The sequence below is a fragment of the Phacochoerus africanus genome, chromosome 1 (genome assembly GCF_016906955.1).
Source record: "Phacochoerus africanus isolate WHEZ1 chromosome 1, ROS_Pafr_v1, whole genome shotgun sequence".
NCBI classification, from domain to species: domain Eukaryota; kingdom Metazoa; phylum Chordata; class Mammalia; order Artiodactyla; family Suidae; genus Phacochoerus; species Phacochoerus africanus.
In genome coordinates, this window is record NC_062544.1 from 215,161,679 (window position 1) to 215,178,249 (window position 16,571).

General features: G+C 42.8%; 1 protein-coding gene across 1 annotated transcript in view; it reads left to right on the forward strand.

Moving 5' to 3' along the window:
- Positions 1 to 252: 252 nt before the first annotated feature.
- SNX4 (sorting nexin 4) overlaps positions 253 to 16,571 on the forward strand; it is a 72,493-nt gene continuing 56,174 nt past the window's right edge. The window contains 2 exon segments of the mRNA XM_047790382.1: positions 253 to 438; positions 14,865 to 14,986. Coding sequence (XP_047646338.1) covers positions 298 to 438; positions 14,865 to 14,986 — 263 coding nt within the window. The 5' untranslated portion in view covers positions 253 to 297.

A 16,571-nucleotide genomic window follows, 5' to 3' on the forward strand; every position in this document is an offset into this window, starting at 1 on the left:
CATGCCAGCCCTCCTCTCGAAGCCGAAGCCCCAGCCCCAGCCCCAGCCCCAGCCCCAGCCCCAGCCCCAGCCCCAGCCCCAGCCCCAGCCCCAGCCCCAGCCCCAGCCCCAGCCCCAGCCCCAGCCCCAGCCCCAGCCCCAGCCCCAGCTCCAACTTCAGCCCTAGACCAGTCCGGGTTGGGTGGGGCAGGGCGGCCTCAGGCCCAGAGGGCGGAGCCTGGCCTGCAGCCCGGGAGGAGGGGCCCGACAGCGCGCGGGAGCGCAGGCGCACTGTGCCCGCCGTGCTGAACCGCAGCCATGGAGCAGGCATCTCCAGACTCTGAACGGCTCTTGCAGCCTGCGACCCTAGAGCCGCTGGGCCACCCTGACGCTGAGCTGGAGTCTGTGGTGGGTGAGGAAGCAGAGGGGGCCCGGGAAGACGGCTCCGGAGACGGCAAGGTGAAGAGAAGGGGGGACAGAGGCTGCTTGGCCTCTGTCGGGGCCTAGCGGGCTGGGTTCGGCTGGTCTGGGCTGGGTTCGGCTGGTCTAGGCTGGCGGCGGCCAGTGGGCTCAGGCGAGAGGCCCCGCGGTGACTGGGAAGCGGGGTGGAAAGGCCAGGCCAACAGGCGCAGTTGAGGGAGGTTCAGTGGGAAAAAGGGGCTCTGGGTAGGAGGCGAGCGCCGGGCGCCGCCGGAGCTTAGGAAGGATGGCGAGGGCGCGGCCAGGAGAGCAGAGGGGTCCTGTGGGTGCGGCTGCGAGGACGGAGGTCGAGCTCGGGACGCGCTGGGTTGGAGGCAGGTGCTACTTTCACTGTCCGCGAACCCGGAGGTTTGGACCTGACGAGGAACGCCGATGTTTCTGGGCAGTCTGGTAAGAGGGGACGGCTTAACAGGCACTGTGGGCAGTGGCGGCAGTGTTTGAGAAGGCAGGGAATGGGGGACTTGAGGAACAAGTCTGGGACTGTAAGGGTGGTTGGCCTGGTGCCACCATCAGGAGATGGAATAAAGTGTTAGAGTTAAGAAAGGGTATAGGTGAAAAAGATTTTTGAAAAACTCCTTATTGGACTGTAATTTCCTCATTTGGGGGTCAGTGCTCTGTCTCCTAATGGAGACGTGGCATAGATATCCCATGAATCTGCTTTGAGAAGCCCCTTTGATAATTAGTGCTTTATTTGTTTTGAAGAAAGGAGAAAATGCATCATTTTATATTTGTAATTGCTTTCATTCCAAAGTGTTTTCAGGTGTAATGCAAGATGGGTAGACCGGGTTAAATTGAAGCGATTCAGAAACTCAGTAGAGTGCTTTGCATCAGACTACCCTAATTAGAGTGTGCATAGCTCATACATTTTGCTTTTCTCTGAAGCTGGTGCTAGTGCTAATACAAAACTGCCCATCCTTGTGAGAGATGGATAAAGAAAAGCTACCGTACTAGACTCTTAATTAGCCAGGGACTTCAACACTGGAGTTGAAGGTTTTGCATAGTTGGGGGATATGTTGGGTGTATAGGTTAGCATGAAGACATTTATGGGTGAATTTTAAGTCTTTCATTTAATTTCTTACAAAATTCTGGAATTATTTGTGGAGCGATTAAATATCTCATATAAAATATGAGACAAGCATGTCTGTTCTGTAATGCATAAACTTGGCTTTTACCTGATTTTCTTTTCTTTTTTTTTTAATGGCTGCACCACTGCATTTGGAAATTCCTGAGCCAGGGAATCAAACCCATACCTCTGCAGAGACCCCAGCCACTGCAGTCGGGTTCTTTTTTTTTTTTGTCTTTTGTCTTTTTTGTTGTTGTTGTTGCTATTTCTTGGGCCACTCCCGCGGCATATGGAGGTTCCCAGGCTAGGGGTTGAATCGGAGCTGTAGCCACCGGCCTACGCCAGAGCCACAGCAACTCGGGATCCGAGCCGCGTCTGCAACCTACACCACAGCTCACGGCAACGCCGGATCGTTAACCCACTGAGCAAGGGCAGGGACCGAACCCGCAACCTCATGGTTCCTAGTCGGATTCGTTAACTACTGCGCCACGACGGGAACTCCTGCAGTCGGATTCTTAACCCACTGCACCACAGCGGGAACTCCCTGTGACTTGCTTTTTTAAAATGCAGGTTCCATCTGTGACTTAACTTTTTTGTTGTCTTTAAAAGAACACCAAGGGTATTCCCATCATGGCTTAGTGGTAAATAACCACTGAGGACTCGGGTTCGATCCTTGGTCTCGCTCAGTGGGTTAAGGGTCCAGTGTTGCTCTGAGCTGTGGTGTAGGTCAAAGACGCGGATCCGATCCGGTGTTGCTGCGGCTGTGGTATAGACGGGCAGCTGCAGCTAGGATTGGACCCTAGCCTGGGAACCTCCATATGCCACTGGTGTGGCCATTAAAAAAAAAAAAGGCAGAAACAAACAAACCAAACAAAACCTTTATGATGAAGTATATCATTAATGCGGAGGAGGTTCTCACAAAATAATTATCAGTTCTTTGTAGCTGCCATTTCTTTTCCTGCGTTACATCTACTCCCTTTCTTACAGAGGTAACCTATATTCTGAATTTTGTATTAATATCTCTACTTTTCTTTATAATCTTACTGTATGTTCTTTAAACAATATATTATTTAGTTATACTTGATTTTGAAATTTTCATAAGTGAATCACTTTTACTATGACTTATTTTCTTTGCTCTATAATGCTTTGGGGATTCAGCCAAAATGTAGCTTAGTTTGTTTATACTCATGGCTGTATAGTATGCTATTTTATAGATATTCTACAGTTGATTTATCTTTACTTCTGTTTACAGTCATTGGTGGTGTTACAAGATTCTGGCTATCTCTAAAAGATTTATTCTGCAGTTATGAACTTCTTCCTACATAGCTCTTGGTGCAAATGTCTAATATAAACTTTACAGTGGAATTGCTGGATTATAGGGTAATAGCATGTTCAACCCTGGCAGGTAGTGTCAAATTGTTTTCTAAAGCAAACATAGCATTTTATACTCCCATCAGTAGTGCCTGATGCTCTCTATCTTTATCAGCACAACATTTTCAGACTTTTAAATTTGCCCATCTTGTGGATATGTGTTAAAGGAATTTTAGGAGTTCCCGTCGTGGTGCAGCAGAAATGAATCCAACTAGGAACCATGAGGTTTCGTGTTTGATCCCTGGCCTCGCCCGGTGGGTTAAGGATCCCCCATTGCCATGAACTGTGGTGTAGGTCACAAACTCGGCTTGGATCTCACGTTGCTGTGGCTCTGGCGTAGGCCAGCAGCTGTAACTCCAATTCGACCGCTAGCCTGGACACCTCCATATGCCGTGGGTGTGGCCCTAAAAATGACCCAAAAAAAAAAAAAAGCAATTTTAGATTGTTTCAGAAAGTAGGAATCGTATCTTTTGTTAAATACATCATGAGTTTAATTTTGGTTATGATGACGGACATTTTGCTATTTTTTTGTGAAAACTTTGCTTAATAATATGAAGATGCAATTATAAAATTAAATGCGTTTGTCGGGGGTTCCTGTCGTGGCTCAGTGGTTAATGAATCCAACTAGGAACTATGAGGTTGTGGGTCCGATCCCTGGCCTCGCTCAGTGGGTTAAGGATTTGGCGTTGCCGTGAGCTGTGGTGTAGGTCACAAACGAAGCTTGAATCCCACGTTGCTGTGGCTCTGGCGTCGGCCAGCGGCTACAGCTCCGATTGGACCCGCAGCCTGGGGACCTCCATATGCCACGGGAGCGGCCCCAGAAAAGGCAAAAAAAAGACCAAAAAAAAAAAAGTGATTGTAAATATCTCATTAAAATAAAACCCTATGTGTGTTCAGTTTAAGATATTTGAAAACTCAAAGATGCCATCATACAGTAAAAGCTGTTAGTTATATAGTATTACCTGACTTTTCAGTAAATATGTGTTACGAGAGACCATTCGTTATTGCCTAAACTTTAGGGTTTCTTCAAACAACTCCATAACTGAGTAATTCAAAGAGACACAAGCTATTTGGACAAATATTTCAGAATCAACCAGGAAGTTAAATACACACATACATTCATACATTCTCTGTACTTTGTTCCCTTCTCCTAAAAAACTCCTCAATCCCATGGGAGTTCTGTGACATAGCAGGTTAAGGATATGCTGTGTCTTGGGTCACTGCTGTGGCCTGGGTTCGATACTTTGCTTAGGAGCTTCCACATGCCAAAGGTACAGTTCTTCCCCCCCATAAAAAGACCAAAAAACAAAGTCCCCAATCTTCTCCATAGAAAATCTGCTCCTTTTCCCTCTTTGTCTCCCTTTTTCCACTCCACTCCTTCCCCAGTTGAGAAATAGTGCAGTAATCAAAGCCACATTGCTATTGTTACTGTTAGGAATGTGGACTGGGCAGAAATGTAAGTTGGATTTGTTGTTTGTACTAGGCACATTAAGACCCTACTTTTCATTTAATTTTCGGACTTATCCCTAAAAGACATATAAAGATGAAGAAGCAGAGGCTCAGAGAGTGGTGATTTGGCTAGAGTCATAAACTTGTCAGTGGCATGGCTGGGGTTTGAGCCTAGGTCTGCCTGGCTTTGACATTTGTGTTCTGTCCATTAAACCATGCAGTTTTCTTCCAAAAAAAAAAAAAAACCGTTAAAAATAGTCTTGTAAAATTTTTTTTTTTTTTTTGGTCTTTTTGCTATTTCTTGGGCCGCTCCCGCGGCATAAGGAGGTTCCCAAGCTAGGGGTTGAAACGGAGCTGTAGCCGCCAGCCTACGCCAGAGCCACAGCAACGTGGGATCCGAGCCGCATCTGCAACCTACACCACAGCTCACAGCAACGCTGGATCATTAACCCACTGAACAAGGGTAGGGATCGAACCTGAAACCTCATGGTTCCTAGTCAGATTCGTTAACCACTGAGCCACGATGGTAACTCCTAGTCTTGTAAATTGTTACATACTGTATTTAGATTTTTTTTAGAGTTAAGATTAAGTTCTAATTTTAAGAAAAAAGGTCTAAATGATGTGTTGATTATCAAGCAGTTTTCATCACAAAGATATCTATGCAGATAGTGTGCAGAGGTGGCAAAAAACTTCATCAGCCTTATTATTATTTTTAATAATACATTTTTTTATTTAGGGCTGTACCCAAGGCCTATAGAAGTTGCCAGGCTAGGGGTAAAATCATAGTTGTAGCTGCTAAACTATACCACAGCCACAGCAATCATCAGCCTTATTTTTGACTGCAGATTTTGGATGGAGAGTAAATTGTACCAGTTGCCTCACACCTAGGGATAGTGGCAACAAGCACTGCACTGCAAATCTTTAATTTTTTTTTTTTGCCTCTTTAGGGCCACATCCACCGATGCATATGGAGGTTCCCAGGCTAGGGGTCGAATTGAAGCTGTAGCTGCTGGCCTACACAATAGCTACAGTGACACGGGATCTGAGCCGTATCTTCTGACCTATACCACAGCCCACGGCAACGCCGGATCCTTAATCTACTGTTCAAGGCCAGGGATCCAACCCGCATCATCATGAATGCTAGTCGGGTTTGTTAACCACTGAGCCACAAGGGGAACTCCTCTTCCAGTTTTAAACATCACTAATTAAGATTCTTTAAATTCTGTTGTAAACTCTTATTCTGTATTCTGTTGTTTTTCTTTTTGTGAGTCTTCATCCTCTTTTTCCATTGTCTAGTTAAAAGTCTCCTTTTTGTACTTTTTCCTTGTAAGGAAGAGTGCATTTTTTTTAAAAAAAATATTGTCAATTCTATTTAAAGTAGCTTAGAATATGAAAATGAGAGAGGAATCCAATCTGCAAGAAAGTAGTAATTAGTTCTGGCAGAAGAGAGAGGAAATAGCAAGGAAATGGAGGTAAGAGTGCTGCTTTTTGAGGCTGGAAGATTCCATTGAGTTGGCATTTAGTAGTATTGGCTCAGAGAGGAACCATTGCCTCAGGGATTCATGATGATTTTTTCAGGGAACCTGCTCTAGGCCTGAAAGTGCTGGTGGGGGCTAAGTGCTTGAGAAACTGATGCTTGAAAATGCCTCCACACAATTAGCACCTTTACACATGGGCAGCAGAGAGCTGAGTAAGGTTTGGGGCATTTGTGGATGAAGGTAACTTGAAAAAGAGAAAAAAATGTATTGGCACAGCTATAGAATTTATCTAACTCATACTCAGGAGTGTTTTCCTCATTTACAACTTCAGCAGCTCTCAGATTTCTTTTCTTTTTTTTTTTTTTAGTTTTTATTTTTTTCTATTATGTTTGATTTGTATTGTTCTGTCAGTTTCTGCTGTACAGCAGAGTGACCCAGTCATTCACATATATATTCTTTTTCTCACATTATCCTTCCGTCACAAGTGACTAGAGGAGTTCCTGTTGTGGCTCAGTGGTTAATGAACCCAACTAGTATCCATGAGGATGCAGGTTCGATTCCTGGCCCCGCTCAGTAAGGATCCAAGGTTGACGTGAGCTGTGGTGTAGGTCACAGACATGGCTTGGATCCCGAGTTGCTCTGGCTGTGGTGTAGGCTGGCAGCTACAGCTCCGATTCAGTCCTTAGCCTGGGAACCTCCACATGCCGTAGGTGCGGCCCTAAAAAGATAAAAAACAAACCAAAAAAACCCCCCCAAAACAAGTGACTAGATATAGTTCCCTGTGCTATATAGCAGGATCTCATTGCTTATCTACTCCAGATGCAAAGGTTTGCATCTGCTAACCCCAAACTCCCAGTCCATCCCATTCCCACCCCCCAACAACCACACGTCTCTTCTCCATGTCCATGAGTTTGTTTCTTTTGTATAGAGAGGTTCATTTGCGCAATGTATTAGTGTCTTTCTCTTTCTGACTTCACTCTAGTTCCATCCATGTTGCTGCAAATGGCATTATTTTGTTCTTTTTTTATGGCTGAGTAGTATTCCATTGTGTATGTATACCACATCTTAATCCATTCATCTGTGGGTGGACATTTAGGTTGTTTCCATGTCTTAGCTATTGTAAATAGTGTTGCATGTATCTTTTTGAATGAAAGTCTTATCTGGATATATGACCAGGAGTGGGATTGTTGGGTCATATGGTAGTTCTATATTTAGTTTTCTGAGATACCTCCATACTGTTTTCAGTAGAGGTTGTACCAGTTTACATTCCCACCAACAGTGTAGGAGGGTTCCCTTTTCTCCACACCCTCTCCAACACTTACTGTTTGTAGACTTTTTGATGATGGCCATTCTGACCAGTGTGAGGGGATACCTCAGAATCATTAGTAGTCTACAAATAATGATGCTAGAGAGGGTATGGAGAAAAGGGAACCTCCTACACTGTTGGTGGGAGTGCAAATTGGTAAACCACTATGGAAAACAGTATGGAGGTATTTGTTACTTGTTGACTTGTTAATGATGGCCATTATGTCCAGTGTGAGATGGTACCTAATAGTTTTGATTTGAATTTCTCTAGTTATTAGTGACGTTGAGCATTTTTTCATGTGCTTGTTGGCCATCTCTCTATCTTCTTTGGATAAATGTGTATTCAGGTCTTCTGCCCATTTTTCAATAGGGTTGTTGGTTTTTTTGGTGTTGAGTTGTATAAATTGTATATTTTAGAGATTAAGCCCTTGTCCATTGCATCATTTGAAACTATTTTCTCCCATTCCACAGGTTGTCTTTTTTTTTTTTTAATGGTTTCCTTTGTTGTGCAAAAGCTTGTCAGTTTGTTTAGGTCCCATTGGTTTTTGTTTTTATTTCTGTTGCCTTGAGAGACTGACCTAAGAAGGCATTTGTACAGTTTATGTCAAAGAATGTTTTGCCTGTGTTCTTTCCTAGGAGTTTTATGGCATCTTGTCTTATGTTTAAATTAAGTCTTTTTAAGCCATTTTGAATTTATTTTTGTTCATGGTGTCGTCGTTCTAGTTTGATTGATTTACTTGCAGCTATCCAGTTTTTGCAACACCACATGCTGAAAAGACTTTTTCCTATTTTACATTCTTGCCTCCTTTGTCGAAGATGAATTGACTTTAGGTGTCTGGGTTTATTTCTGGGTTCTCTATTCTGTTCCTTTTGGTCTATATGTCTGTTTTGGAACCAGTACACATTGTCTTGATTACTGTAGCTTTGTAGTATTGTTTGAAGTCTGGGAGAGTTATACCTACTGCTTGGTTTTTGTTCCTCAGGATTGCTTTGGCAATTCTGGGTCTTTGATGGTTCTATATAATTTTTTTTTTTTTTTCCGCTTTTTAGGGCTGTCTGTACCTGTGGCATATGGAGGTTCCCAGGCTAGGGGTACCATCAGAGCTACAGCTGCCAGCCTGCGCCACAGCCACAGCAACATCAGTTCTGAGCCTCTTCTGGACCTATACCACAGCTCATGGCAATGCCGGATGCTTAATTCACTGAGCGAGGCCAGGGATCAAACCTGAAACCTCATGGTTCCTAGTTGGATTCATTTCCCCTGCGCCACGACGGAACTCCTGGTTCCATATAAATTTTTGTGTTTTGTTCTAGTTCTATGAAAAATGTCATTGGGATTGCATTGAATCTGTAGATTACTTTGGGTAATATGGGAGTTTTAGCAATATTAATTCTTCTAATCCAGGAGAATGGAATATCTTTCCCTTTCTTTCAGTCCTCTTTAATTTCCTTAATTAATGATTTATAGTTCTAAACATATAAGTCTTTCACCTCCTTAGTCAGTTTTATTCCTAGGTATTTATTTTTTGGGGGATGCGATTTTATTTTATTTATTTGTTTTTGCTTTTTAGGGCCACACCCATGACGTATGGAAGTTCTCAGGCTGGGGTTCAATCAGAGCTACAACTGCCAGCCTGTACCACAACCATAGCAACGCCAGATCTGAGTTGCATCTGCGACCTACACCCCAGCTCATGGTAATGCCAGGTCCCCAACCTACTGAGCAAGGATAGGGATTGAACCCGCATCCTCATGGATATGAATCGGATGTTTCCACTGAGCCATGGCAGGAACTCCTTGGGTATGATTTTAAAATGGTATTGTAGGAATTCTTGTCGTGGCGCAGTGGTTAATGAATCCGACTAGGAACCATGAGGTTGTGGGTTCGATCCCTGGCTTTGCTCAGTGGGTTAAGGATCCCGCATTGCGGTGAGCTGTGGTGTGGGTCGCAGACGCGGCTCGGATCCCGAGTTGCTGTAGCTCTGGTGTAGGCCTGTGGCTATAGCTCCTATTGGACCCCTAGCCTGGGAACCTCCATATGCCGCAGGAGCGGCTCAAGAAAAGGCAAAAAGACAAAATAAATAAATAAAATGGTATTGTATTTTTACATTCCTTTTCTAATACTTCATTGTTAGTATACAGAAATGCAACCGATTTTTTAATTTTAATCTTCTATCCTGCTACTTTGCTGAATTTGTTGATCAGTTCAAGTAGTTTTTGTGTGGAGTCCTTAGGGTTTTCAATATATAGTATTGTGTCATCTGCGTAGAGTGACAATTTTACGTCTTCTCTTCCAGTTCGGATACCTTTTATTTCTTTTGTTTGTCTGATTGCTGTGGCTAGGTCTTACAATACTGTGTTGAATAAAAGTGGTGAGAGTGGGCATCCTTGTTTTGTTCCAGATTTTAGCGGGAGGGCTTTTTAACTTTTCTCCATTGAGTATTATATTGGCTATGGATTTGTTGTAAATGGCTTTTATTATGTTAAGGTATGTTTCCTCTATACCCACTTTGGTAAGCGTTTTTATCGTGAATGGGATGTTGGACTTTGTCAAATGCATCTATCGAGATGATCATGTGGTTTTTGACTTTGCTTTTGTTAACGTGGTGTATGATGTTGATTGATTTGTGTATGTTTAACCATCCTTGCGAATTTGGGATGAATCCCGCTTGGTTATGGTGTATGATCTTTTTTACATGTTATTGGATTCATGTTGAGAATTTTTGCGTCTATTTCATCAAAGATATTGGCCTATAATTTTCTTTTTTGGTAGTATATTTGTCTGGTTTTGGTTTAGGGTGTTGGCTTCATAGAATGTCTTTTTTTTTTTTTTTTTTTTGCTTTTTAGGGCTGCATTAGCAGCATATGGAGGTTTCCAGGCTAGGGGTCCAATCAGAGATACAGCTGTTGGCGTATGCCACAGCCACAGCAACGCAGGATCCAAGTCTCGTCTGTGACCTACACCACAGCTCATGGCAATGCCAGATCCTTAACCCGCTGAGTGAGGCTGGGGATTGAACCCGCAACCTCATGGTTCCTAGTCGGATTCGTTTCCACTGAGCCATGACAGAAACTCCTCATAGAATGTCTTTGGGAGTGTTCCTTCTTCAACCTTTTGGAAAAGTTTAAGAAGGGTGGGTATAAGTTCTTTTTTGTATGTTTTGTAGAATTCGCCTGTGAAGCCATCTAGTACCAGACTTTTGCTTGTAGGGAGTTTTTATTCCATATTCAATTTCATTTCTAGTGATTGATCTGTTCAGTTGATCTATTTCTATTTCTTCTTGATTCAGTTTTGGTGGGCTGTTCAGATTTCTTCTTGAAGGCAACTCACAGTACAAAATACACAAAATACATTTTTACATCATAGTACATGTATACTTGTATACCTAAGTGTTGTTTCATGAAACGGTGCTTAACCATCCCTTCATGCAGTGCCTTCTTTTCTTTTCTTTTTTTTTTTTTTTTTGTCTTTTATCTTTTTAGGGCTGCACTCCAAGCATATGGAGGTTCCCAGCCTAGGGTTCGAATTGGAGCTGCAGCTGCCAGCCTACACCACAGCCACAGCAATGTGAGATCTGAGCCACGTCTGTGACCTACACCACAGCTCACAGCAACGCTGGATCCTTAACCGACTGAGCGAGGCCAGGAATCAAACCCACGTCCTCATGGATGCTAGTCGGGTTCATTAACCACTGAGCCACAATGGGAACTCCTGTGCGGTGCCCTCTGATACTTCTTTTTCTCTAAAAAGAAATATTGATCACAACCCACCAAATTAATTTCATGAACCATGAATGTGTTGTGACTCGGTTTGGAAAAACTGTTCAAACTTACATATTGTTTTAAATAAAAATTAATGTTTTCTGAATAGCTGTGCTATTTTAAAATGTATTTTTATAGATAAAATGCACAAAAAAGGTTATTTATTATAACCCTATTTTTCTCAGTTATTTAAGAAGTAGCGCTGAAGTAAAACTTCACTATTAGGCCTAAGAAAACATTTTATTATTATCATTACTATTATTATTTACCTAATACCAACTACCTTGACCATTGTAGACATATCCCCTAAGGGGAGTAAATTTAGTGAGTAGTTCTTAAACTTCAGATCTCTAACCTATTTCAGTAACACAGAAACATCACAACTGGGAAAAAGATTGTGAGGAAGTTTAACAATATATATCATCAATGGTTAGTTGTGAGATATAGATGATTTATATGTATTTTTTTCACTTTTCAATTTTTGTGTATTAATCATGTGTGAATTTTCATAGCCAGAAAAACTTAAACCTATAATAGGGGCAAGACGGGCATGTGGCTATTAGTGCAGGACCATTAGAGGTCCCGTACCACCAATGGTCAGTCTTGCAGTAGTCCTTGAGACAGAGAGAGTGTGGTGAAAAGTGGATTATGGCTTTCTCTGGCTTTCTCCCCAGGGCCCTCCAGGCCCTCTTGGCCTCAGGTGGGCAGGTGAGCTGAAGAGCCCGGGGACAGGCTGAGGGCTGTATCCTGCAGAGCTCCAGAGCCTTCACCCTGGCCACCCTCTGGCCAGGAGCAGACCCCAACTCTGTGACCTAATGGCAACAGCAGTATCCCTGGATCCCAGTCTGTGGAACGCGGTGACTGTTTCCGTGGCCTGAGGAGCCTGAGGGCTGTCTGGGTCCTAGGTGCCCTGTTCCCTCAGTGATGACAGCTAGGCAAGGTCTGGGGACCTGGCCTGGAGGGTACTGTGAGCTGAGATCTGCCTCTTCAGCTGGGCTTAGGCACTGGCAGGAGGACCCATGCTGGGTATTGGATTAATGCTACCAGGCAAGGTAACCTGCCTGCGCAGAGGACACCTTCTCTTAGCCAGGGCCCAGACCTCAGAGGGCGCAAGTTGATTCTTGGGACCTTGAACAAATAAAATGAGGGGTAATGTCACTTAGTTTATGGGGTTTGTTAAGTGTAAAAGCCACAGGGAGGCATGGAGACAGAATTTAATGCCTTCCCTTTCCTTTCTTATATAGTATGTCTTTAGATAAAAAGTTGCCGAATAGAAAATAACTTTTTTTTTTTTTGTCTTTTTAGGGCTGCACTTGTGGCATATGGAAGTTCCCGGGCGGGGGTCACAAATCAGAGCTGCAGTTGCCAGCCTACAGCACAGCCACAGCAATGCCTGATCTGAGCCGCATTTGCAAGCTGTACCACAGCTCTGGGCAATGCCAGATCCTTAACCCACTGGGCAAGGCCAGCAATCGAACCTGTATCTTCATGGATACTAGTCAGGTTCGTTATTGCTGAGCCACAATGGGAACTCCTGAAAATAACTTTCATTTTTTTATTTTTATGGCCACACCTGGGGCACATGGAAGTTCTTGGGCCAGGAATTGAATCTGAGCCACAGCTGTGACCTATGCTGTAGTTACGTCAGTGCTGGATCCTTTAACCCACTGTGCTGGGCTGGGAATCTAATCCATGTCTCTGCAGTGACCTGAGCCACTGCAGTCGAATTCCTAACCCACTGTGCCACAGGGGGACCTCCCAAAATAACATTTGTTTTAATGGAGGTTTTCAGGAACACGGTGACCTGATATACCTGGACAGCTGTAAGAACAAAGGATACAACACCAAGAACTTTGCAACAGCTAACCACATCCCTTCCCTCACCTTTCCTGTAAAAGGGCTTTGCTGAAAGCCTTCAAGGAGTTCTGGTTTTTTAAGGCATCAGCCACCTGTCTCCTTGCATGGCCCTGAAAGAAACCTTTCTCTGCTCCAAATTCTGACCTTTGGCTATTGTTTGACTTCACTGTGCATTGGGTACATGAGTGTTCCATAACGGACCTGCAGATAGAAGGTAATAGGTTAATACTTGAGGTCTTGTTACATACCAAGCAACTTTGAAACTCGTTAAATGTGTTACCTCATTAAATGTTCCCAACAACATTTTGAGTTGGATATTCTTGTCCTCATTTTACAGATGAGGAAACTGGTAGAGAGATTAAGTAATTTGCCCAGTGTTACACAACTAATCTATGGCAGAGATGGGATTAAAATTCTGGCCAGCTCTATACTAACCTGAGGGAGAACTGATCTTCTAATTATAAACTTGTATTCCCCATCCCCAGAATAAAAGTGCTGTAGCTGCCGGCCTACGCCACAGCCATAGCAATCCGAGCCACATCTGCCACCTACACCACAGTCATGGCAACACCAGATCCTTAACCCACTGAGCAAGGCCAGGGATCTAACCTTCATCCTCATGGATGCTAGTCAGATTCGTTTCCACTGAGCCATAACACAAACTCCAGTACAGTGTTTTTAATTAAAACATACCTCTGAACTTTGAAACTGAATAAGGGAGAAAAAACCCAAAGCACAGCAGTTAGCACCAAGTCTCACTGTGTTTATACTCGAAGTTACTTTGGGTGTATTAAGATCCTTCTTCACTGGCACACTTCCTGCACATGTAGCCTATGAACCACCAGTGGTATGTTTGTCAGTCTCTTTGGGGCTTTGATGCAAACCTGGGGATGATCTAGCAAGAAAAGAAAGATGTCTCCTCTTCTTAAAACCTGCTGTCCCAGATAAAGTCCTACTATATAACACAGGAAACTATATTCAGTATCTTGTAATAAACCATAGTGGAATAGACTCTGAAAAAATACATGTTGCAGTTCCTGCTGTGGCACAGTAGGTTAAGAATTTGACCGCAGCAGCTCGGGTTGCTGCAGAGGTGTGTGTGCCATCCCTGACCTGGTGCAGTGGGTTAAAGGATGTGATGTTTCTGCAACTTTGGTATAGGTCACAGCTGTGTCTTGGATTCAGTCCCTGGCCCAGGAATTTCCATATGCCTCAGGTGTGGCCATTAAAAAAAAATGTATATGTATAACTGAATCACATTGCTGCACACCAGAAACTAAAACAACATTGTAAATCAACTATACTTCAATAAAAAATAAATTTTAAACAATATTAAAAAAAAAAATCCTTGTGCTGTCTCATAGTGGAGACTGCTGTTAACCACTGCTGAAGAAATTTAGGCAAATTTAGGAGTTCCCACTGGCACAATGGGATTGGCAGCATCTCTGCAGTGCTGGGACACAGGTTCGATCCCTGGCCTGGTGCAGTGGGTTAAGGATCCGGTATTGGCACAACTGAGGTGTAGGCTGAAAACTGTAACTCAGATCTTATCCCTGGTCTGAGAGCTCTGTATGCCTCAGGGTGGCCAAAAAAGGGAGGGGAAAATATTTAGGCAAATTTATAGTTGAATATGTGATAACTCCTACTTTTTTTCCCAAATTAACTTGCCACCTGAAAAGCTAACCTTTTGGCATCTATATCGTATTTTATATTTGAAAGAGAGAGTTCACTTTGGTAAATAAAAAGATTAGGTATCAGTATTGATGATCATTCACCTTTGTATACAATGTTTTTAGATTTTTTTCTTATGCATTTCTGTATACATTTATTCTTGGTCACTTATGTGAAATATCTCTTTTTAATTTTTTCTCCTATTATCTTACCTACATTTTAGAGTGTATGGTACTTGTTAAAATAGCATCTAGAAAAGTTTAATGTACTACAGTCTGCTGATTATAAGGGGCATATCATTTGTTGCTGTCATTTAGCAACCTCTAGCTACTCAAGAAGCTCAAGAAAGTAGCTTGAAATATGTACTAATAATGGATTTTATTTTAATAGGTCGGTTTTTTTCAATATTAATTTTTGAAGTTTTTTGTTCTTCCATTTCCTTTGTTCAGATGACAGAAAATAATTTTTGGTTGAAGAAGATAGAAATTAGTGTTTCAGAAGCAGAAAAGCGAACTGGAAGAAATGCCATGAACATGCAAGAAACATATACTGCTTACCTCATTGAAACAAGGTGAGTGATGAGAATTAGGCCTAGGTTTGGCTAGAAAAAGCTTTGGTAGTTGTTATGCAAATTCTGTTGTATAATGGAATTGTTTACAGGTCATTGTCTTTTTAGAGAATTTTTTGTTGTTTACTTTTTTTTTTTTTGGTCTTTTTAGGGCTGCACCTGCGACACATGGCAGTTCCCAGGCTGTAGCTGCTGGCTTACGCCACAGTCACAGCAATGCCAGACCCGAGCTGTGTTTGTGACCCAACACCACAGCTCACAGCAATGCCAGATCTACAGCTTGACATTAACTAAAAGTTGAACTTTTATCATTCATTTATTACCTACTCTTGGGGCACTAGTAGAAAGTCCATTTAGCAATTACCTATAGTATTAATAGTTTAGTACGCTAAGAATGAATAAGGCTAAAGTCACTGTTTGATTTTATTTTTAAATTTTTTATTTAAAATATAGTTGATTTACAGTGTCATATCATTTCTGCATACAGCACAGTGACCCAGTCACACCTATACACACACACACACACTCTGTCTCTCTCTCTCTCTCCTTCACCATCATGGTCTATCCCAGCAGACTGGATACAGTTCCCTGTGCTGTACAGTAGGACCTTATTGCTTATCCTTCTCAGTTTAATAGTTTGCATCTACTAATCCCAAACTCCCAGTCCATCCCACTCCCTCCCCCTCCCCCGGGTAGCCACAAGTCTGTTCTCCATGTCCGTGAGTCTGTTTCTGTTTTGTAGATAGGCTTAATTGTTCTGTGTTTTATTTTATTTATTTATTTATTTATTTGTCTTTTCTAGGGCCACACCCTTGGCATATGGAGGTTCCCAGGCTATGGGTCTGATTGGAGCTGTAGCTGCTGGCCTACACCACAACCACAACAATGCTGGATCTGAGCCTTGTCTGCGACCTACATCACAGCTCACAGCAGTGCTGGATCCTTAACCCACTGAGCAAGGGCAGGGATCGAACCTGCAACCTCATGGTTCCTAGTCGGATTCGTTAACCACCGAGCCACGACAGGAACTCCAATTGTTCCATATTTTAGATTCCACTTATAAGTGATATCATATGGTATTTGTCTTTCTCTTTCTGATAAAGTTGCTGATTTAATTTCTCCAGAGATTTTGTTTTCCTGTTCATAGAATATGAACCTTTTTTTTTTTGTCTTTTTGCCTTTTCTAGGGCCGCTACCGCAGCATATGGAGATTCCCAGGCTAGGGGTTGAATCGGAGCTGTAGCCACCAGCCTACGCCAGAGCCACAGCAACAAGGGATCTGAGCTACATCTGCAACCTACACCATGCTCACGGCAACGCCGGATCGTTAACCCACTGAGCAGGGGCAGGGATCGAACCCACAACCTCATGGTTCCTAGTCGGATTCGTTAACCACTGAGCCACGACGGGAACTCCGAATATGAACCTTTTAAAATGGGTAAGAGTACTGTATGTAATAATAGGTAAGAATGACTCGATGGCTTGGGAGGCTATATGTTGTCTTTACTTAATTCTTCTAATTTGTAAAAGAGGGTTATGATACTACCTACTTTATTGTCAGGGTTAAATTAAATGTTTCATGTAAAAC